Source organism: Squalius cephalus (genome assembly GCF_949319135.1).
Source record: "Squalius cephalus genome assembly, chromosome: 9".
In the NCBI taxonomy this organism is placed as follows: Eukaryota; Metazoa; Chordata; class Actinopteri; order Cypriniformes; family Leuciscidae; genus Squalius; species Squalius cephalus.
This window is the reverse complement of record NC_137130.1, coordinates 23565896-23589730: the sequence shown is the minus strand read 5'-3', so window position 1 is coordinate 23589730 and position 23835 is coordinate 23565896. Positions and strand designations below refer to the sequence as shown.

Genomic DNA, 23835 nt, shown 5'->3' with positions numbered 1-23835 from the left:
TTCTTTCTTTCTTTCTTTATTTGCTCAGTAGGGGTTTCTTAATCTGTGGTTATATAATCAGTACAGTTTTCATAATCTGTGTGTGCTAAATACATTTTGTGTATTGCGTTCTTCAGGCAGGGTTAGAAGGTTAAGAGTTGCAGAGAAGAAATTATACATTATTCTCATCATCCCTATTATCCGGTGGAAATCATATTACAAGGCATTATTTGTATTATCTATACGCGCACTTCTACTTGTCAAATGTAGCTACTTGTGCTCTGTTGGCTTCAAACGAAACAATACAAATGCAACAAAACTGGCATTTAAATACGAGAAAATAAATAAGTGTTTAATTGTTCAGGGTATCTCATCTCAAAACAAAGTCAAGTGAAGAAAATCGCGGAAATACAATTTAAACTCTGCTATGCGGCAGTATCTCCCATTCATATTTTCGAGTGTAGTGAACTTGGGAAGAATCACTATCAGCGCCGTCCAATTGCTGTCTTGCACAAGATAACAGCCACTATTTATCGACCAATCAGCTCTTTGCTTACTGAGTAGTAAAGAATCTTTCTATAAGAAAAACAGCCACTCCGTGTTTTGGTTAACCTTAGCATTAAATTTCTATGTGATCAAAATTAATTTATAAATGTTTGTTTGTGTACGTCTACTATAAACGTATAAATAGTGTACATGCTTTGCCAAAATAGCATTTATCTGTGAGTAGTATTTTTGACGCCCTCTTGCGGATGTTGGTTGGGAGTGGAAACGCTAGTTTCTAAATAAAGCCTCTACGACCGAGACAGGCGTTCATTAACAGAGGTCCGATTTTTGTGTGTGTTTGGGCGCTTTATTTGTATTGTTATCTGCAATTTCTCATATAGTGTTACAATTGCAGGATAATATATATTAAACCACAATGAGTGACGCCGAGAAGGAATTCGTGAAGCGGGTATGTAGTGTTTTTAACGTACCGTTTTCTCTTTTTGCACGCGCCATGTTTCTTCTAGAAATGGCCTCCATATTGTATGTTAGCCAGCCAGACAGGCTTCATTCATTTTTTTAATTTTATTTGAAAGCCGATTATGTACAAATGCAATGACTCAAACGCCTTTACTCCTTAACATTTCTAAAAATAACTCTGTAAAATGGCGTAGCTACACGTAACAAGGATTTGTACCGAAATCCAAGTATCCAGTTAACGTTAGCCACCTTCAGTGCTAGCAGACAGACAACGTGCTTTCATACTAGAAATGCATTTATCTGCTTTTCAGTGCTCGCTTTTCTCTAGTAAGCCAAATGTTTTACAGTCCTTACTAAGTGTTGTTTTCTCATTGCATGTTTAATTAAACAGATATAACTTGTATGAGTAATATTTTTATGCTAATACATGATAGAAGGTCATCCTGAGCCTTAAAGCAAAAAAAAAAATGCAAGTTAGATTCAAAATCACATGCATTTTTATTGAACAGTAAGCTAGAAATGTATATTGTAATTGTAAATGTTCTTGTAACATTACAAGAAATGCAAATATGTACATTTGTTTTTGCATGAATAAGGCTCAGGATGCATCTGAAAGAATCTAATTGTTTGTCATAATGGAAATTAAAGCTCACTTTACATTTCTGTTGGTTCATCTATAATGTTTTTCCCACACTAATATATCAATAGGATTCTTGGTTGTAATGTCCAGTGTTTACACATTCTTCATCCTTTTCTTTTTTGTTAAGGTTAAGGTTGGAAGAAGAGAAATCTGGACGAAGTCAAATGTCAAGTTGTTAATGCGAATAATTTGAAGCTGAATTTTCAGTGCATGCTAATATTGCGGAGCAAAAGAAGTTCCCATATAGCATTTATGGGCAGTGAGAGAAATGGGGGAAGAGGAATGAAGTCAGAAATGAAATTGAAACTGAAGAAAGAAGAAAAGATGTGTAATGAAGTTAAGATCAGAAGTTATCTGGGATAAGATCGCAGCGCTAAGTAACTCTTAGTATGTTTGTCCCATGCGTGCATGCATAAATATTCTGTTCATTTTGTATTGCAGTAATAACTATTGTCCTGTAGCATGAGAGATTTACAACTAGTTATTTTCATACATAATTTGATGCATTACATGTCAAACTACAAATTCTTATATTGTAAGTGTATTAAAGTAAATTGCTTTTACACTAGTTCATATGCCTGCGATGAAAAGGCCATCATCGCTGCATATTATCCTAGTCTAGATTGGTCTCAAACTCATTTCTATATATATACACAATTATTAGTTTAACATTCTTAGTATGGCCATGTTCTCTGGCTCTTAACGTGATTTGGATGTGGTTGGTTTAGGAGTCCCGTTCGGCCTCTAGGAGCGCAAGTCCTAGAGGATCTGCTAAGTCGGCCAGTCACTCACCGGATCGCTCCCCTGCTCAGTCAAAAGAGGGGTCCCACCACACTCGCTCAAAGTCTCGTTCACGCTCCAGGTCCAAGACTCGGTGAGTATTTCTTGTCTTTTGAGGTATTCTGTTTTCTATTGGTAGGTCAAGAGAGAGCAAACTTTATTATTTGTATGAATCTATCATACAAGGTAAGCAGTGTTTTACAATAAAAAAAGCATTAACATAAGTAACAAGTAATTCACATGAATGAAAAGGAAAAATGCCATAATCTTAATAACATAAAAAAGGGTTAGTACTGTATACAAATTATGGAATTAATTATTAGCCCTCTGCTGCGCTTCAGTCACTTTTGACACAATCTTTTCTATTACTTAAATTAGAATGTTTTTTTTTTTTTTTTTTTACTTCAGATTTTTTTTCTAGTGAATTTTTGCCCCCCTTTATAGTCACTTTTACTCCTCACAAGTCAAAAATGGCTAGCATAGAAATTAATGTGAAAAAAAACTAAAATGCAGATTTTTTTTTTGTGGGTACAATCTATAAATCAGCTAAAAAAATGATCAATAAATGTTACAATAATTATGATCCATTTGTTTCCACAATTTTATAAATATTACTTGTTATTAAGGGATGTGCACGAGTACTTGGATATGACAGCGAATATCAGTCTTGAAAAGGATGATCACTGTGAAAATATATATATATTTATATATATATACCTCAACCACCACCAATGTGCAGCATCCACCTGGATGATGCGACGGCAGCCATATTGCGCCAGAACGCCCACCACACACCAGCTTACTGGTGGAGAGCAGACAGAGTGATGAAGCCAATCAGTATATAGGGTTGATTAGGAGGCCATGATGGACAGGGGCCACTGGCCAAATTTGGGATTTATTTTGTGGCCACAGAGAGTCAGGACATCGGTTTAACGTCTCATCCGAAGGACGGTGCTCTTTGACAGTATAGTGTCCCCGTCACTACACTGGGGCATTAGGACCCACACAGACCACAGGGTGAGCACCCCACACTCTAACACATCTTCCAGCAGCAACCTGGTTTTCCCAGGAGGTCTCCCATCCAGATACTAACCAGGCTCAGCCCTGCTTAGCTTCAGTGGGCAACCAGTCTTGGGCTACAGGGTGATATGGCTGCTGGCTATAGATGCCCGTGTTTCAGCGCGTTTCACTGGATGAGCACATCCACAACAGGAGTAACAGATTCTGGCTAGTAGCATGTAACTTCATTTAAGTTCACTTGCATTTTGTCCTTTTTTGCTGATGCTAGTTGTAATGTTGCGCTCTTTGTGTATGTAAGGATATCTGATTAATCTCATAGGATATGTCATAGAATGGGTGTTCATTCACTCATTTCTTTTAGATGTTTCTTTTTCGAAAACAGATGCATTATTGATAATGTAGTAGTGTTATTTTTCTAGTCATATTTTATTTTCATATTTTAATAGACATAATGTTAATGTCATATTCTTATGTCAACATTAATTTTCATAACAGTGATTTAATTAAAATATTATACCCCGCCCACAACTCGCAAGTTGTTGTTTTTTTGAGACCAATCAGTGCTCGCAAATGAAAAATTGACAAAATGCCCATCCATGCTTGATACCATACAATTCCATCAAAATATTAAATAAAAACACATTATTGAACAAAAATATATTATTTTACTGAAAAATGGCCACTTTTGACTGGAAGGATTACGAGTGTGACTCGTGAATGAGGAGCACCAGAGGGTTAAAAATAATTCTTAAAAGCAATTGTTTATTTTACATTAATGTTAATGGATTTGTTTGCCAAAGTTTTTTGTGATGAGGATGCAGTATTGTTTCCAAAATTGCATGTCATTTAAAACTGTTGAAATGGCCATGTGACTCATCTGCAACTGGAATTCACAGTACACTGTCACACCTGCTGCTTTCCAGTTACAAGTTGAAATGATATTTGGGCCAGATTTAAAAAAAAAAAATTCTCTCACCCTGGACTGATTTTATGCACTCTACAGTTGATCATTTGACGTGTTGGTAGCAACTTGATATATAATGAAATTGAAGCTGGAGGTTGTGGTCTGTCTAAGGAGTTTAAGACAGGACTTATCAGTTGGTAACTTGATAGATTGCATGTCTGTTGCTCTTTTTCACTCAACTCCATCCTTACACAGGTCTCGTTCCCATCGGAGCTCTCGCAGACATTACAGTCGTTCCCGTTCACGCTCCCATTCTCGCCGTAGACGTTCACGCAGCCGTTCATACAGCAGCGAATACCAACGCCGCCGCAGTAGTCACAGTCACTCTCCCATGTCCAACCGTAGGCGACATGTTGGTGACCGGGTGAGACAAAGAGTCAGTTCCATACGTGCCAATTTCTTCAAATTTTTTGCATGAGGTTTTTTGTACTGCTGTCTTCTAATCTGTATTGTTTTATTTACCTTTAGGCTAACCCAGACCCAAACTGCTGCCTGGGAGTGTTTGGGCTGAGCCTGTACACCACAGAGCGAGACCTGAGGGAGGTCTTCTCCAAGTACGGCCCTCTGAGTGATGTCTCCATCGTGTATGACCAGCAGTCTCGGCGCTCCAGGGGGTTTGCTTTCGTCTACTTTGAGAACAGAGAAGATTCAAAAGAGGTGAATTCTCCAGTTGAATGGATTGTATGGATTTACTTCAAATGAAAGGCTGTTTTGTTTACTGAAATTGCAAATTGACAAGTTTATGCAGGTTTTTCCAAATTGTTTAATTCCGAAGGTTAAGTTATTTGTAATTTCCTGTGTATTGATTCTAGTATGCTGCATATTTGACAATACTGTGGTTTGTCAGTAGTTGCATTATGCAGTTTATTTGATTGAAGTACTGTACAGAATGTACTGTTTGCTCCAGCTATTTTATGGCCAGCAATACAGACACCTGGGATTAATGGCCTTAAGCAGAAGGAATATTGAATGCTCAGTATGGGTTATTCTGGTCTGTTTTGGTTCTAGGCTAAAGAGCGTGCAAATGGTATGGAACTAGACGGCCGCAGAATTCGAGTCGACTACTCGATTACAAAGAGGCCTCACACACCTACTCCTGGAATATATATGGGCAGACCAACATAGTGAGTCTGATTTCAGTTCTGTGATTCTCACTCTTGTCAAATGATTCATCTGAATGTTGTTGATCAGGGGTGCAAAACTCCCCTGGAACTGAGTTTTGCACTACTGTTCTAGATTACACTGATCATTGTGAATATCAATTGATCTCTCTCTCTCTCATGAAGATTTAATCAATGTTGAGCCCAAATAACTTTTTCCCTCATGTGCAGTGGCGGAGGCCCGAGTGTAAGTCGTCGTCGGGATTCCTATGACCGAGGCTACGAGCGTGGATATGATCGTTACGATGACCGTGACTACTACAACAACAACAACAACAACAGGTCATACAGGTGATCCCCTACTCTTCAGCTATCTGTGTGATGTGTTTGTATCGACCATTCTTCATGGTACAACACTGAGATTTCCTCTCTGCTGGCCCAGTAGCTCAGATATGTGCTTACCTGGCTGATATTGTCACTTGTTCTGCTACTATAAATGGTTCAGTATGCTACAGTTTGAATGTCACCTCTTTGTTATGAGCTGTAAATGCTGGTGTTTTCATTAAATCCCAGCTTTCTGTTCACAGGAGAAGATCCCCTTCTCCATACTACAGCCGAGGAGGACCATACAGGTCACGATCACGCTCTCGTTCCTACTCTCCTCGTAAGTACTGCACAAAGCCAACCACAATAAACCTGAATGAAAGTCCTTTGTATTGTCTACCTGGCTTTATGTTTTGAGAGTGTTTAATCTCAAAGCAGTGTAAACGCATGTGAAGGCAAACAAATCCTTTATATTTTTTTTTACAGGTCATTACTGAAGTGAAGTTCAACTCTTTTCACCCTTCCTGAAGACTATGATGACAGTGACATTGTTGATGACGTAGATGTTTATTTCTGGTGGCATGAGTTTGGATGTACTTTAAACTCAATCCCTTCGATTTCTTGCCTAAAGGTTTCATGTGTCTTTGACCGGTCTGGACGTTTCAATAGTTGGATGAATATTTTTGCAGTGTTGTTATTTTCTTTCATTTCTGATCTGATGCAGAATTTGTTTATTTTATAATATGATAGTGTCCGGCTCACACCTCCTTGTTTTTATGCATTTTAAGATTAGCGGTGGTCTTGCAATAAAATGCTTTATACCTCCCACCTGGTGTGAGTTTATGCTTGAATCACTCAAAACATGAAATATGTATGATTTTATACCTAAAGGATTGGATTTAAATTCTTGAGAAAAGCTACAAGCCATTGTCTTGGAGTTCAGAATCAGAAAAGGGAGGTGATTTCATTGCGGAGTTATGGACAGCATATTTATGTAATGCATACAAATATTCTCTTGAGGCGTTTGCCTTAAACTGTTGAGAAATGAATAGGTTTATTGAATAGGAACGCTAGAACACCAGTGCCTGAAAGAGCACTGTTCCAATTTAAGTCTAGTTACCTCAGAGAATATATTGTTAATAATAGTATCAACTGAAATACTTCTCCAGCATGTGTAAAAAAATTAGTTTTGAGTACTTATGGATTTAGCATTAATTTGGACACGGTGTGGGTGTCTGCATTAGCTTACCAATCTGGGATTCCCTTCCTTTACCGCACCTGGCTGTTGGAGGGATTTGAATGTCGTCTTTCTGAAGATCTGGAATCAGTGTCACTAACATACTCTGTGTTTTAAGCACACCAAACTCAGTAACTGTTGTCAATTTGGTTATAGATTATGCTACAGTATTAGTAAAGATAAAGCTGCTCTAAGACACTTGCTATATGGCACTGCTGCATTTGGACACAATTATATTGTTGCAGGGTCTGATTTGGAGATCTGATAAGTGTTGTATGAAACACTGATCGCTGATGTATAGACATACAGAAAAAAGCAAAAATATACAGGGCTAACAATTCAATTCAACATTGCCAGATTGACTTTAAACACTTTTAATTAATGAAATCTAGACATTGCATATTAAATGGTTATCTTTGGGTGTATGTGTGTGTGTGTGTATGTATATATGTGTGTGTATATATATATATATATATATATATATATATATATATATATATATATATTTTTTTTTTTTTATATATATAATACAATACACACACACACACGGGTATGGCATGATGAAAAGATTCTGCTCAAATATTAGAATCATTTGTGATAGGCGTTTACCAAAATCTACATAAGTGGAATCAATGCATTGCTTTCATATATAACGAGCATGCTCCTCCTAAAACTTAATTCCATAAGGTTTCTTCACATTCCTGTTTCTTTTCCATTGACGTGGGCGTTCCCATTTTCCAGCTGCTATTCTCTTTGGAGTCTGTGTTTACGATTTTACAGCCCTAATTATTAATCGTAGATCGTAGAAATTTAGAATCAAACTCGAAAAGTGTAAAGCAATATTTAACAAACGAGTTATTCTCTCAAGGGACCCAGGAAAACGCCCATCAATCCACAACACCCTAAAGATGTCAATCAATCAAGCTGCCAATCACGACTGTAAATGAAAGCAGCCTCTGAGAATAATACACATAACCTACATTCGTTTATTAACACAAGCTTAAGGGCTGTATATTACTTGTCACTTACAATATACTTACTGACTTGAACAGACATTCTCATTCTGTAAGTGGATGTAAATTGACCAAACCATCCTGTGTTGCTCATTGAGTCTCATCTTTATGCCTTATCCAATGATTTATGCTGGCAAATTGAACACTAGAAAGTCAATAAACACCTCAAAAGTAATTTTGTGATATTTAAGAGCGCTTTTATTTAGAGGCGGCGCTTGTTGCCAACAGAGTAACGTCGCAACGACACTTTTTTTTCAATCCCTGTAAAAGAGTTTGAGCAGGAACATAGTTGTGTATATGTAGCAGGGGGGTCCGGCTGCATCTGGGGGGTGACTGCTGATTTTCAGCACATTTATTTTATTTTTTTTCTATTTTATTTAATCCTTGTTTTCCTTACTTCGAGCAATCCATTGCACGCCCGCACACGCCGATATATTTGGACGTTAATATTTTCGTATAGACCATGAACAAACTCTATGTGGGGAATCTGAGTCCTTCGGTGACCGTGGAGGACCTGAAGCAGCTCTTCGACGAGAGGAAGCTTCCCGTGACCGACCAGGTCCTGCTCAAATCCGGCTATGCCTTCGTGGATTTCCCCGACCAGAACTGGGCGATTAAAGCCATCGAGACTCTGTCCGGTAAGTGCGTTTTTCACATCGCGGAAAGTCACGGGTATATATATCTGGGACTGACACCGTAAAATACTTTCTTGGAAGAGAAAAGAAAAAGTATCGCTCGCGCATCAGCCGCGCGCTGCTCCCAGTTCTTCACGCGAGCGGACCAGTGCGCGAATGAACGCCCGCGAGCTCAATCACACTCGCGCGCGCTTCCAATACGCGATACAAGTTGGATTTATGATATAATTCTTCAAAATGCACGCTCGTTTCGACAAGCCGGGGTACTAAACGTGGGCTATTTCTCAGTCATCGGCCCATAGGAATGTATCGGATGGGTCTGATGCTCGGGTGGTAGGGATAATTATTTTTCAGTTATTTTTTGTCTTGATTTTATTGAAAAGAAGCGAGCGAACTGAGCGAGGAGAAGGCGTCACATGCATGTTCCTATGGTGTCCAGGTATGTTTTTACGAGGTGTCTTGAAGGTGGGTGATGGGGGTCTGGAGGAAAGTGCTAATAAACAGGTAGCTGGGGGGGACGGAGGTGAGATGCCAATTTTTGTGCTGCGCCAGGCCACTAACAGATGCACAACACCTCTATATTCTCTTTGCACGCTCGTGAGTCTTCGTGAATGCAACATAAAAGTACACATCTAAGCCTACTTGAAGAAACAGGACAAATTTAGGCAGAAAAGTCTTATCCTTAAACCTCCCATTCTTCAAACTCTCCTCTTTGCTTGTATGTGGTTAGTGGGAGTGGAAAGCATGGCTGCCCCTTCTTTATATCGTATCGGCTCATCAAGCATTTCGCATTAATATCATCAGGCATAATAGGAAATGTGGTTAAGACATTACACCTTACATGTAGACATGATAAAACTCACTTACGTCGCCGACGAAAGCACTTGCACGTGTGATTGTATCTCACGTATTTACGTTTCACGCACGGTTGTTTGTTTTACAAATATAATAAAAAAGCTGAAATATATCAGCTGTGTCGATAATGCACTGGAGGATTGTAATTGTGATTGTTCTTTCTTTCTTTTTTTGCTCGCAGGGAAAGTTGAATTACATGGGAAAGTGATCGAGGTCGACTACTCAGTTCCTAAAAAACTAAGGTAATAATTTGACTTTATTTATATTCTTTTGCAATGCAAAGCATGAAGTCTGCTATATTTGGAAGTTGGTGGTGAAGCTGTGATGTGTATGGCGAAATTGAAATTTAATTTGAGAAGCTTTTTGTAGGCTATATTTTCTCCTCAAGTATCCTATTTACTACTATTTTTTTCTTGCCTGTTTATACTATCTTAATTCATATATTTCTTGGCAGGGTTAATGAGCTCGTGATTTTTTTGCATTTCATTTTAAACACTAGTTGTGACTATCACACTTGACTCAAACAATATACGCTGTCTTTAAGTGCTTTAACTGTAAAGCACTCTCTGAATGTATGTCAGGCATAAAAAAAAAGGAATATTGATATTGGGTGTTTCTTTGCGTTATCTAGCACAGACTGCTATCATTTTCCCCCTCACAAAAAGCTTAAAAACACAGTGCGATAGATCCAGGGTGAGAAAGCAAACATGGCAATGAAGTTATAACCAACACATAACCGAAATCAGAAATGACTCTCTTTTTTCTGATGCTTGAATTGTACTATAGCAAGATCATTGTGCATGACCTCATGGCGCGTGTTTAGGCCCTTCCGTGGCCCACGTGATTTCCCCTATAGGCCCTGCGTGTGTGTTCCACGGGAGGGCGGCATAGAAATGCCTAGAACAGCCCAACCTTGAGATTTAGGGCTTACGTAAAATTACATGTAGCCTACAGACTTTAAGTTTACATCAAATGCACGCTTGTTGCGGCGTTTTCTCGTCAGACGAGTCGTCAAACACAACGTTTAAATCGAAAAATAAGTATTGCTGTAAAGGTGTGAGTGAGTTATTTCGTAAACCACAATCATACTGGTATCTGGCGCCTCATAGGCATGTAAATTCGGGGTGTGTGTTGCATAAAGTCCGCAGTCAATATGCACAGTCTTTGATTTGGAAGAGTCGGCCATGCTGCTGCTAGACTCAACCTAACATGACTGAAAGCAGCATGCACGAGCGTACGTGTGTGTGTGTGTGTGTGTGTGTGAAGCTCGTTCTGGAACGTTTCACGCAGTTCTAGAGTGCTTCTAGAATCCGAGGCGTAATCTGAAGCGAACTGGAGCAGCTCATGTTACATTTGAGCGATATCTGGACATATTTATGTCGGGATATAATCCTCACACACAAGGCGCATGTGCGTTTTAGGTTCATTAGTCTCCCATGCCCAGTGTTTGTAGGTATTTCAGTTAATATTTACGTCAGTGTTCATTTTAGTTCGTACGTATGGAGTAATGCTAATAAATACATTACGCACGTGACGTAGTTATTCAGTGGAGCAGCACATATGTTTGCTGTTGCTATTGTGATTTGTATTAACTCGGATAGTGTAATAACGAGACGTGTGATATCAATATTTCACTAAAAAATTTGTGATTATCAACACAGATGTTGTTTTAATATACATGTATCAGTTTTATATTCATACTCTGGTTAAATACCTTATGATAGCCAACTTGTGAGTTTTCGTGTCTTTTTCATTAGGCCTAAAGAAAGTGGCATTTTGGAGTATGAGTCAATATTTTACATAGGCCTAAACATTATTATTATTCAGATTTTTCATACCCTGACTTGCTTGTTTACAGAATTGTTGGCTTAATAACTAGTTTTGTTGTTTGGCAATTGGTTTACATTGGGATGCTTTTTTTTCTGGAAGATTTTACAAAAAAGATATACACTAAATAATTTTTTTGTTTACTAAACTGGCTTCTCTTAGAAGAGACTAAAATGATCAAACTAAATCAAAGAGTCTAAATTAGCCTACATAAATGAATATTGTAATTGGATTTGTTTATTATGGTATATTGCATTTGCTGAACAGACTTGACAATTTACAGAAATAATTAAAAGTAAACATGCTTTTTACAGGGTTGAATTCTTTGTGAAATATTTTAAGTAGTTATATTATGTCTGTTCTTTTAATTAAATTATATTACATGTATGTGCAATTTAATATAGCATGTACAGCAATGTTCAAATATTTTCACGTAGCATATGGTGAAATAGATAGACAAATTACATTTTAAGTGAGTATTGTTTTTGCCATATTGCCATATTGATCTGTAAGTGACTAACTATTGTTTCAGTGGCCCATTGCGTTTTTATTTTTTTCACAAATCAAGCTGTAAAACAAGTCAGACCAGGATTTTAACTTGAATCTTTTTACCTGAATGTTGAGTCAGCTTTCTCTAAACATTATATATAATTTTAATAATTCAATCTAACAAAATAGATTTGTGAGAATTATCAGTTTGTACAATGGTCTAACTTGAATAATCAGAATGAGAATTTGTAAGATAGAATTATTTAAAATGATATTTTTGGGAATTGGTTTTGGATATCTATTTAGATCAGAAATGTTCCAGTAATTTTTTTTCCTGTGTATTTTGTGAAAGATCTATTGCAGTGGTTTTGTTGGTTTACAAAACCTTTTGGAATAGCAGCTGTGCTTTCCATTGATGTATGTTACTTTTGGATTGTTAAATTTGTGGCTTGCAATAAGCAGTGCTTTCAGGATTCTCCCTGTTTTCCTGTGATGTTTTATTTTGGAGTGGAGTCCTGTATTTGCAGTAAGGGAGTGGAAGCATGAGAATATATAGGGAAGAGCAGAGCTGCACTTATGCAACAGATAACATTTAATGCTGTAAAAAGTTTTTGCTGTAAAATGTCATTTGAATCTGTTTTAAATGACACATTTTACAGTGCATTGATAATGTTTTAAAATGGATCTGAAATGTGTCCAAAATATATAGATTCACATCAATGTGCTCACAGTTAAAATGTATAGCTTGTTTTATGGCTGTGCAATTAGTTGTCAGCTAACAGTAATTAACCAGATATATCTTTACTTCATACTCTTGTTATTGAAGTGTCTGTTTTTGTGAATTTATTAAACAATCTAGTTTTTCAACCTCCAGGGAAGGTTAGACATATTTCCTATTTTCATTTGTCATATCTTGATGCTGTGCTTGTGTGGTGGCAAGTCTGATGTTTTAATTATCTAGTTTGTTAGGAATGATTCTTTTTTTTTTATTGATCTGATAAAATGGTTGTTATTTAGCCAAATGAGTTTAAATCTTGCAGTACAAACATTCATATTTAAATTCTAGTGTGTTATTTAACAGACACAAATTGATAATAGAAAACATGGTTAAATTAAAAATAATAATGCATTTAATTTAGTTGTTAATGGTTTTTAAATTGAGTGAAATTGTTCCTTTATTATACTGATGCTCAGTAAGTTTTCCATGATTATAGTTCTTACAATCAAATAATTTGTTATGTAAGTGTTTTTAATCTGTTGATCATGATTTTATTGGCTTGAAAGGCAGTTTAAATTAACTTGTTACCCCCTATTTTTTAATTCTCAATAACCCTGCTTATCTGTTTTCAATTTAAATATTTAGTTATGTCACATTTATCTCAGAATGTCTGTAAAAGGATAGACTGTAGATTTGATGGGTATATCTGGATGGCTAAAAATGATCCACCCAGTTCAGATGATTTTTCTCCATTTGTTCATGAGTTGAAGAGATTGAGATGATGAAGGCTAAGAACAGAACTGTAAAGTGGAAGCTGGAAAAGTGGGTTATGAAGTTGAACTCTCAATAGAGAACTAGTCACAAAGCCCAGGGGCATTAGGATCTCAGAGATGAGGTTGATTCAGTAATACCCCCCACCACCCCCCCCCCCCCCCCAAATCACAGCTTCATTTATTGTCACTTTATATTGCAAACAAATGACCTGAGTATTTGTGCAAAATCATAAAAGATCATGAAAACGACTCATGCTTGCTTGATTGTTTCTTTTCTAAGAGTAGTATGCAACGAATGTTATACTAAAAATCATATTCATTTCAGTTTTGAATGAATACTTTAGGTCCTTTTAGGTTTAAGGCATCAGTCCTGACATAATTTGTTTTCATAAACGCATCAGTAATCATTTTTAAACTCTCTGTGAATTCATTGCCTCGTCTTCTTTCACACGTTCAAGATGTGTCTGTAAGAACGTGCTCAAATAGAATATCAAATGATTTGTTCTCTGTGAACTGTGAGTATTTGAGTTTCAATTTGCAGAGGTTTACAACAGGCACTTCAAAATCCCCATATTGGTTTGTCAGTACATTCTTACCTTACGAAAGCAACCGGGAATTATTCATTTTGTTCCTCTAAATCTTTTAAGCCTAAACAAGATATTATAGAAAACGAGGTTTCCCTATTGTGGATGTTATGTGATGTGCAGCTCCTTTCATGGAGCTCAGCAAATCTATTTTACCATTCATTGTTTGTTATTGAACTGTTACTGTACTTTGTTGTCTTCTAAGCGCTCTGTAACCTCGCCTCCCTTGAGATTAAAATACTGTAACGCATATTTCCTCGTTTGTTAATCCCTTTATCGTTATAAAGGGGGCAGAGGAAAGAAAGGGATTTTATCATAAAGAATGTGAGAAAGATTGTCGTATGCTGTAATCTCCTCTGAAGCAGCTTTGGCTGCTCTCTTCACTCGCTCTTATCAAGTGTTTGTTTGTAGACTAGTGGGCTAATGATGATGTTTCTCATTTGTTAAGTATTATTAAAGTTTGAGTTTGAGCCATTGTTGAACCTGTAAACCGGTGTAATGTTTTATTTTGTTCAGTGGAGAGGACTCTGTCCTTCAAGTGGCAAAGGGGTGAAAGTTAATGGTTTTGTTGCTGCTTATTTGTATGTTTACTTTAGCAGATTATTGTGTGTAATTGTCCATATGGTGACAGGAAGTACATGAAAGGTGCGGGACTATAATCTCAAACTGTACTCCGACTCTGTTCCAGTACGTACACTTAATCGTCAGATTAATCTTGGTCTGTCTGTATGTTTCACTGCGATGAGGAAAAAGGCTGATGGGGTTAGTATGAAATGGACACGATTGAAAGAAATTACAATCATTTCCTGCTATAAATTTGGATGGATTAAGATTTAAAGTCTATTTTCTAAAAGCACATTATTGTGAACGATATATTTCAAAAAAATATTTGACCTTGTAATGTTTAATAAAAATATCATAATAACTCAATCTTCTGGTGAAATGACAGACTTCTCTCTGCTGATGTATGCCGGACTTCTCCTATCATTTAGTCCTTTTAAACTCTGTCTCTTTCTTACAATCAACTACAGCTTGCATTCAGATCTGCCTCCATTCAATCAACAACTGATGGATAGAACCGAGTCCCTGCCCGACATTTTCTTTTTCGATAATGTGTTTCACTTAGATGTACACCACAATGAAACAAGATCTGTCCATTATATCTGCTTCTTTATCCTGTATTCACACTAAAAAAATTGTGGTTAGGCAAGGCAAGGCAAGTTTATTTATATAGCACATTGGTTAGATGTTCCCTATCTTTTCTGATAATGTAAACATTTACCAGTGCAAATATAAAATGATCATACGTTTTTTTGTTGTTGTCAAGCATGCCGTAAACTAATACTGTTTCTGTTACATTATTTGCAAAAAACTTGGATGAAAAGCTTTCGAACCAGTACTAAATTCGGATGTCTCGTTTTATATCCACTAATATTTCTCCACTAGATGCACATCAACTGTAGCCTTGGCTTGAGGGAAGCCTACCTTTGCAGAAGAGGACTGTGGGATATCTCAGCTGAGCAGGGTGCTGCTGAGCGGCCGCAGCGTGAGCGTTCGTACATGGCGCAGTGGCACTGCTTTGGGGTTTGTCATGCTCTTGGGTGGCATCGCAGGCGGGGGAAACGGGCAGCTGAGATCCCAGCAGGTGCCACGTCTTGCACTTTGCTCACTCTGACTGAACGCTGTGTGAGTGTGTGTGTTGGAGCAGTTGTTCGCCCCCAGTGTCAGGCTTGGTCAGTACCATCTGTCCAGTACAACCTCTTCTTCTAATCTCCATTCATGGTTGTGCTACTACGAGGCTTCATTTGTTGTCCTCTGGCGATGCCAGTCTGCTGAACTCGATGGCATTCATCTTGTCCTTCTGTGCAACTGTCACAAGAAATATGTGTAATATAGAAGGAGCTGTAAATATTTCATTGCAGCTGCATCAAGGGCACGCTGCCTCGTCTTACAGCGTTCAGAACAGAAGAGTGTGCGCCATACCCTTAAAGGGAGCTTTTCCTTACCCAGCGGTGTTTGCAAATATTATCAGTTCTCCAACTGTTCTGTTCTCCCAACAGTGAGAATAATCCTATGGTTACTATGGCAACCGAATAGGAGTATTTCTTTCTTTTTTCTTGAGAGGTCAAAGATGGATGGATCGGATCCTGCATTATACATTGCATTTTGTAAAAGTGCCCGAAGGAAATTTTATTGCTCAGAGGTTGTTCAGTTATGTTTTATTTAAATATCAGCTTTTTTGTCTCAGAAGGTTCTGCTAAAACTCCCTAGGAGGAATCAAAACAGACAAATAAGAGTATAGCATTTCAATGCAAAGTCATGGGTTTGATTCCCAGGGAATGCATGGACCGATAAAATGTGTTCCTTGAATGCAATGTAAGTTGCTTTGGATAAAAACACCAAATGCATACATGTACAATGCAAATAAAATGTTAAATGGGACTAATTTTTGTCTTCTGTACTGAGCATGTTTGTTTTAGTTTTGAAATAAATTCATTTAGATATTTGTTTGGCATAAACTCAACAAAAGTTAGAGTGATACAACTGTCCGGAGATCATAATGAAAAAAAAGGCTCATTAAATGAGCAAAATTGTTTGGCATAATCTTTTATTATTTATCAGAAAAAAATATTTTAATTAAACCGCTTCGCTGCGACAGTTTCCCGCCAAATCGAAGTCATGTGTTGAAAATAAAGAAAAAGATGTGCAACTTCACATGTCATGTATTGAAGGCATTCAAAGGAAACAAGTTTACTTTATGGTCCCACCACATGACATTTTTAGAGTCATTAAATTTAAACTTGTTGAATTTTTTATTTTTTATTATTTGAAACCAACATGAACTTCTCACATGCTTAACTCGATTTTTAAGACTTTCACTTAGACACTCTTATATGCCATTGACCCCAAATTAATGTAGAAAACACATCTTAAATAATTGGCAAATCTGAGCACAGTTTGTGACATTATTGAGATCTTTTTTTAAAAGACTTGGTTGAGATTATCTTTTTCTCAGAAGAAAAGAGTATACTTACACATACTGTCTCTATTTGCTCTTCATTTAATCTCATTGCTCTCTAGGAGAAACAGTTGTATTAAATGGATGTTATTTGTGATTTTTCTTGCCAGTATCTATTATTCAGAAAGATTGTGGATTTTGTATTGTCGCTTGTTAAATTTCATGATTCGTTTTCATCCTTTTAAAACTTGCTAATATTGAAATTGTCACTGTCCATCCCTCATGATCCATCTGCATTTGGCATTTAAAGCACAATGTGTCTGGTGTTTGTGGGATCTGCCCCTACGTAACTGTGAAACTTTGCCAGTGAGATTTTTATTCATGAATCCCACTCGTGCATCGTCCATTTACATTTTGTCTCTCCATATGTATGATTGAGAGGGCATCAACAACATGTCCTCAGAAACCTCTGAGCACCCACCAGCTCCCTGTGCACAACTCTGAGTATTGTTTTGCTCAGTTTGATTAGTTATGAATGTCCTGTGTCAGTGGACTAGAATGATGGAGGGATCACATCCATCCACAGGCCTTGAGAACATTACTAATGAGTTTTGATGGAATTTGAATGATTAATTCAGCGTGTCTGTGAAATGGGTGCTTTATTTGATGGACCTGGAATTTTTTTTATACATAATGTATATACGCTGCTGTTAGAGAAACATTTTTTGGATATATCTACCAAAGAGTGTTTGTTATACCTTGAGAAATCTGTTTGCGTGTCCATTCATCTCAGTGGCAGTTATTTTACATTATAAAGTACACCTTATAATGTAAAAGTAATGTAAATGTTATATGCTAGCCTACCGTTAAAAGGTTTGGGGTCGGAGTTTGTAAATGTAATGTATTGTGAAACAGTTTTATTTTCTATTGTTTTCTAACTGTTTTTAGAAAGCAATATTATCTATTTTAATATATTTTAAAATGTAATTTATTCCTGTGACGGCAAAGCTGAATTTTCAGCATCATTGCAGTCTTCAGTGTCACATGATCCTTCAGAAATCATTCTAATATGATGATTTGATGCTCAAGAAACATGTCTAATTATGAACAATGTTGTGCTTTTTTAGGATTATTTGATGAATGGAAAGATTTCTATTTGAAATATAAATCAGTTTGAAACGTAAATGTCTTTACTGTCACTCTTGATCAATTTAATGTGCCCTTTCGGAATAAAACGATTAAACCCAAATATACTCATTTTAACAAACAGATTTTAATTGATTAAAAGTTATTAAATGACAAACATTTTGCATTGTATAAAGAAAGGCTCTTCTGTTACAGCAGGTAGATATTATAAATATGCTATAATGAAGCAGAATTCTGCTCTTTGTATATTATTGTTAGCAATATGGCAACAAAAAGCGTTATCAAATGTTAAGCATCATCATACAACCTCACACTTGGTACTAGTCAATTGATGTCAACATTTTGTTCCCTACAAAATGAAAAGTGATATTTAATTACTGCTGTTGATGTAAAAATTCATTGAGTCATATTAGGAGAACCATTAGCTGTTGTCTACGGGTCTCTGAGAGTCGCTGACAGAGGGCAGTGTTTCAGAGGTGACAAACAGTCTACCTGCTACAGTATGGGCTTGTGGCATACGTAAAGGCATTAGTAAGCCAAGAAGCTCAGTCAAGTGCACAGAAGGCCTCTATGCCCTGTGGTCTACTTATAGATAGGCTGTTGTGGATGCAGTTTGACAACGGACGAAACAATGTCAGCCACGTCTTTCAGTTGCACCATTTTTGGACAGTGTCTCTTTGTCACCCTCTTACTGAGGGAAACGCCTCTGCCTCAGCCTTCATTGTGGGAATCGGTGAATGAGTACATTGAATGAAACTCTCCCTGATAAATATTTAGCCTGTTTGACACAGACTCTGCAGGCCAGGCACAGAGAAAGAACCCCTTGAAATCATCATGCTAGCGAGAGGCAGTTTGCGATCATTGGTAGATTTAACAGGCTCATCATAAATCATTTTTAAACAGGCTTATCATCCCGACCACCTTTCACTACCGTGAGACCCTAAAGAATCCGTTAGATTTTCCCCCAAATCCGGTTAAAAAAGCCTAATCAAATGAATGTGTTAACAATAATAGGTTACGTGTACAGCCTTACTTTTGGTTTATTCATCCAAATTTTTGTCAAATTCTGTGACATTCCACGATATACAGTAAATTCCATTTCAATGACTGGATTGGATTCAGAGATTCCATCTGTGTTTACCACATTGCAGAAATCATAGGGCCCTAATTATGTCTGCCGAAATATACCTGTTATTAGGGGTTGATGTGCTGCCTTTGAACAGAACAAACCCAGTGTGTTTAAGGTAAAGAGCTTGTGTCTTTTTCAAAAATGCTAGACGTCACTCACTCTCCATCTCTAGTACTTTGAGAAGGGACAGGACATATGCTGGTGGTATATCGAACCATGGTAAAGGCTTTGGGTTAGGGTTACATAACATTTGTAGGTAGCTTTATTTGTGCGGCTGTGGGCAGAACTGCTTTATTTACTACATTTAGAAACATGTAATGCAACAGTAAGGAGGGACGTGTCCCAGACAAGTCAAAATGAGGAATAACTTGTTACTAAGCGGTGTTTGCAACAGCAGGAAACAATTTTAGTTTATGATGAGCAACATCACAAACTTGTTTCACTAATATAGAATTTTTGTGGTGTGTTGACACAGGTGCATATATTGGATATTTTTCAACAGCTTCAAATGTGACTCATCCAAACAGAATTTTGATTAATAATTACCCCTTTTATGCTAGCTTTAGCATTTTGAGTCTTGTTTTTAACCCATGTTAGGTACACTACCATTCAAATGTTTTGGGTCAGTAAGGTTTTAATACTTACAAAGATGCATTAAATTGATCAAAAGTGACAGTAAAGACATGTTTTAATGTTACAGAAATATTTATATTTCAAATAAATGCTGTTCTTTTGAATTTTCTAAATATTAAAAAATCCTGATTTTTTTTTTATCATGGTTTCCAAAAAAATATTAAGGAGCACAACTGTTTTCAACATTGATAATAATAATACATGATACTTGAGGATCACATCAGTATATAAAATATTAGCCACAAACGTTGACAAAGAATTCCTCTGAAATTCCCCTGTACTGACTTGTGGCTCATCAGAATATATTGGGTTACGCTGTTGAATCAGTCCCCTGAGGAAAAAATAGTGGACTTGTGTGATGGCCTTGACGACAGACTGAAGAAGTGAATTTGTTGAAACTGAAATCTGAAAAGACATTTAGATTTATTTGACCCATTTGTGCCTTCGTTAAAGCCTCTCTTTTGCTGGTGCAAATGGCGCTAACTGTCTCAGCGATATTGTTCACTAACAGACATGTTGCTAGGATACAAAATTACTTCAGTTGTTACTGAGTATCAGTGCTTTGAATATGACCATGGTGAGTGGTTTGTGTCTTTCAAACTTACTAAAAGCGTATTTAGAAAGAAATGCAATATTTGCTGCCATCTTTCACTTCTTGTTTACTATAATAGGACATTTTATAAGACATTTGTTTGTCACTTCCTGTAAATGTGACATACAGCAAAACACTGTTTCAATGTGCCACTCTCTTTTCTTCTCTTTCCTTACTTATCAAAGGAACATAACCTTTTCTAAGATGACACAGTATTTTTAATGTTTATCTCACGATGAGATTTGACACCTGAAAGCTTTCCAGAGATGTTCACGGGTCTTTAATCTGAAGTCCAAGTCAAGCTTGATGTACTGGAGTACGAGCCCACCGGCAACTATAGTTGCCGCAGTGTATTGTCATTTTCATGTTACTAATAAGTATTTTTTGTTGACATATATATATATATATATAATCATGAAGGTCTCTAGAATCATCTAAACAAAACAAATCTTACAAGAGATCTATAGTTTTTTGTATATTTAGTCAAAAGTCCAAGTGGCAACTATAGTTGCCGGTGGGCAAATGCCTTGTAAGTACATATATCATGTGAAAATGGGGTATACTGTGTTAATAGGAAAAATAAATCAAGGTTATTGGTCTTGTTTAGTGCATAAACATAACTTAACCCTTTAAATGACATCTCTACTGTATAGTTATTTTTTGTTGATTTAATTTTTTTTGTTATATAGATGTACTTTTTTTCTTCATTCTATTTATTTTTATTTAATTTCATTTAACTTTTTGATACACAATGCCCTGGTATGGCTGCACCTTGTTCTGCACTATGTTCCACCACTTAAACCCTTGTGCGCTGTTCATTTGCGGTTTACAGTTGGGTAACTGCACAAAAAGTAATTTTACTCAGTTTATTAATGTTTTAACTCCACATTTGGACATTTTTACTCCACAAAATATAAATAAATAAATATTTTTTAAATAGGTTTTTATATAAAGCCTCTGAGTGAGTTCACGTTGTGTAACAGAAGAAAAAGCTTACCCACACAGAAGAAAATGAATAGTTGAATAAAGTCGTTATTTTTGCAAACAAAAATTATTCTTGTCGCTTGATAAACTTATGGTTGAGCCACTGTAGTCACTTGGACTATTTTAAACATTGTCTTTACTAACTTTCTGGGCCGGCAAGTTTCTATAACATAGAAGCCTATGGAGGAGTGAGACAGCCCTCAGATTTAATCTAAAACATCTTAATTTGTGTTCCGAAGATGAATGAAAGTCTTACGGGGTTGGAACAACATGAGGGTGAGTAATTACTGACAGAATTTTATTTTTTGAGTGAACTAACCCTTTAAACCTCAGTCCAAAGTGTGTCTGCATGTGATCAGCGATTAGAATTTAAAGCTTACAAAATGTTTATCATAAACTAGCGCTAAGACCCAGAATCTGCCCAACCTACATTTATGGCCAGGAGCCGCTTCTGGTTAATGTGCTGGTAGTTCTGGCATCATAACAGTGTTTCAGTCTGAGCTTATATTCCATAGGCTGGGTAAAGCTTTGAATTGTAAACATTGGAGTGTGTGTACGTTGTAGAACTAGGTATTTTCTGTAACTGCTCATAACAATCCAGGACAAAGTATTTTCCCTCCTTTTGCAGGCTGTCAAACTGTTATATGGTATTCAGAGAGATTTATTTTTCAAATTCGGAGGCCTGTAACTCTCTGTGCACAGGTGGATTGTGATGGATGTCACTTTATGGAGTGGAGAAACTGGTTTCTCTGTGGCAGAGCAGGCTCAGAAAAAGGGTGGGGGTGGGGGGGAGAATGTAAGCACTTTTTATTTTACTATATCTCTTTACATAAATATTTTTTTCTACTTAAACTATAATTTCGTTATTTTACTAACCCAACTAATTACTCATCCAGGCTTTCCAATAGGTTGCACGTAAGGGGGAAAAAATTAGCACGATTCTTTCTGCCAGTCGGACTGCAGCAGAGAAACTGTATACAGCTTTGCAAGAATCGCCGACAATTCCGCGATGGGCCCACGGAAGAATTCCGTGAAATGAACACGGCCCCTTAAGTTAAGGAATAGGTCGTGGGTGGGCTTACGTTTCCATGACACACGGGACAACAACGGGACGGTTGGGTTTAGGAAAAGAAGAACGGGACGGTTGGGTTTAGGAAAAGAAGAACGGGACGGTTGGGTTTATTAAAAAACAACGGGACAGTTGAGTTTAGGAAACTTGACTCGCGGGACACGATCCCCGGTCTCCTGGGTGAAAGTCCTGTGTTGTTTGACCCATCCACCACCCCAACCAACCGGATTTTCGGCCTTTCATACTACTCGCTACTGTAGTCGTTCTTAATGCTACGGAATCGTGCTGACCATCACGAAAAAACAAACAAACAGATAAACGTGTCCGTGTACACGAATCAATAGATTAAATTACGTGACGATGATATCGTCCATAGGCACAACCCTATACTTAATAAACTTCCAGAAGCACAGAAACTTTTAGCTTCGCTACTGAATCACTACATTATATTTCTCAGGAAATCAAAACATCCCTGGTTTTGAAGTAAATAAACTCACAACTTCATTGTTAGTAGAATTCAAATAAATGTTATAAATCATAAATTCAAATAAATGTAAGTGTGACGGAGTTAAAGGATCAGGGACATTTCACTGTTTCACACACTACAATAAATAAATAAACACAAAACGAAAGTAAAAGCGGCAGCCCCTCATGGACGACTGCCGCACACATAAACAAAACATAACGTAAAACAGTCCAGGGCTGGTCCTTCACTGACCATGCTCCTCCTTTTATGCTTCTGAACCTCCTTTTGTGAGAAACTCTAGAACGGTGCGTCGCACAGGTGACGCTCATTATCAATCACGCCAGCGGCCTCGCCCCGTTCACACGGCCCTCGGCCCCGTCCTGCTTGCCACAGTAACCTTACCACGCTACTTCATCACTCTGGCTGATTTATAGTGATGGGTCGGTCATGAACGATTTGTTCATTTTGAATGAATCTTTAATATGACTCGGGACTACCGAGTTGTCTCAGAGAGTGATTCGTTCATTTTGTGTTGACCGTGCAAGCGCAGCATCCTATTGGTTCTGTACTGGAAACAGAAATGATTAGTTCATCTCTCGAGTCTTCGGGTTCGGGTCAGAGTCTTTTGTTCTTCCCATCAGTCCCATAGCGGCTATACTGTCAGTACCGGAAAGAGAAATGATTAGTTCACCTCTCGAGTCTTCGGGTCTTTCGTTCTTTTGTCACGTGACGTGATGTGACAGCGCTGGACACATAAATGAGTTAATAATTCCCCAACTCACTCATAAACAAGCGCGTAGTCAGTTTTTTTTACTGCGGTTTTGGTCTAAAATTAAAGCTTTTTTATTTCTTTCAATTTATAATTTTTTTAAATTTCTGTCATGATGGTTCTTTTCCATATGAGTGTGGTACTAAAGAGTTGGTAATGCTTTAAACTTTATCTTTGATGGGGA

The 23835-nt window shown here is 37.2% G+C and overlaps 2 protein-coding genes across 12 annotated transcripts in view; both read left to right on the top strand.

Moving 5' to 3' along the window:
* Positions 1 to 690: 690 nt before the first annotated feature.
* tra2b (transformer 2 beta homolog) lies at positions 691 to 6601 on the top strand. 10 transcript variants are annotated; one of them, XM_079882350.1, is made up of 10 exons: positions 747 to 804; positions 881 to 934; positions 1713 to 1972; positions 2314 to 2459; positions 4545 to 4713; positions 4818 to 5006; positions 5358 to 5473; positions 5681 to 5791; positions 6037 to 6113; positions 6260 to 6601. In XM_079882350.1, the coding sequence occupies exons 5-10, from the start codon at positions 4681 to 4683 to the stop codon at positions 6268 to 6270; spliced, it is 537 nt and encodes a 178-aa protein (XP_079738476.1). In that variant the 5' UTR covers positions 747 to 804; positions 881 to 934; positions 1713 to 1972; positions 2314 to 2459; positions 4545 to 4680; the 3' UTR covers positions 6271 to 6601. The 10 variants fall into 10 exon arrangements, with proteins under 10 accessions (XP_079738477.1, XP_079738482.1, XP_079738480.1 ...); XM_079882351.1 differs by lacking the exon at positions 1713 to 1972 and having other exon boundaries at positions 691 to 804; positions 4545 to 4725; positions 5681 to 5800; XM_079882356.1 differs by lacking the exon at positions 1713 to 1972 and having other exon boundaries at positions 730 to 804.
* A 1627-nt stretch (positions 6602 to 8228) lies between these two features.
* igf2bp2a (insulin-like growth factor 2 mRNA binding protein 2a) overlaps positions 8229 to 23835 on the top strand; it is a 70040-nt gene continuing 54433 nt past the window's right edge. Inside the window, exons 1-2 of one of the 2 annotated variants that reach the window (XM_079882096.1) lie at positions 8229 to 8661; positions 9695 to 9755. In XM_079882096.1, coding sequence (XP_079738222.1) covers positions 8487 to 8661; positions 9695 to 9755 — 236 coding nt within the window. In that variant the 5' untranslated portion in view covers positions 8229 to 8486. Of the gene's footprint in view, positions 8662 to 8793; positions 9098 to 9694; positions 9756 to 23835 lie in introns of those variants that run through there. The other variant, XM_079882097.1, reaches the window with a different exon arrangement.

Excerpts from the sequence above, each read along its gene's own strand:
- tra2b (XM_079882351.1), top strand. The coding sequence starts at position 902 with ATGAGTGACGCCGAGAAGGAATTCGTGAAGCGG. Across the intron at positions 935-2,313 it reads AGAAGGAATTCGTGAAGCGG|GAGTCCCGTTCGGCCTCTAG; the intron begins GTATGTAGTGTT and ends TGGTTGGTTTAG. Across the intron at positions 2,460-4,544 it reads CGCTCCAGGTCCAAGACTCG|GTCTCGTTCCCATCGGAGCT; the intron begins GTGAGTATTTCT and ends ATCCTTACACAG.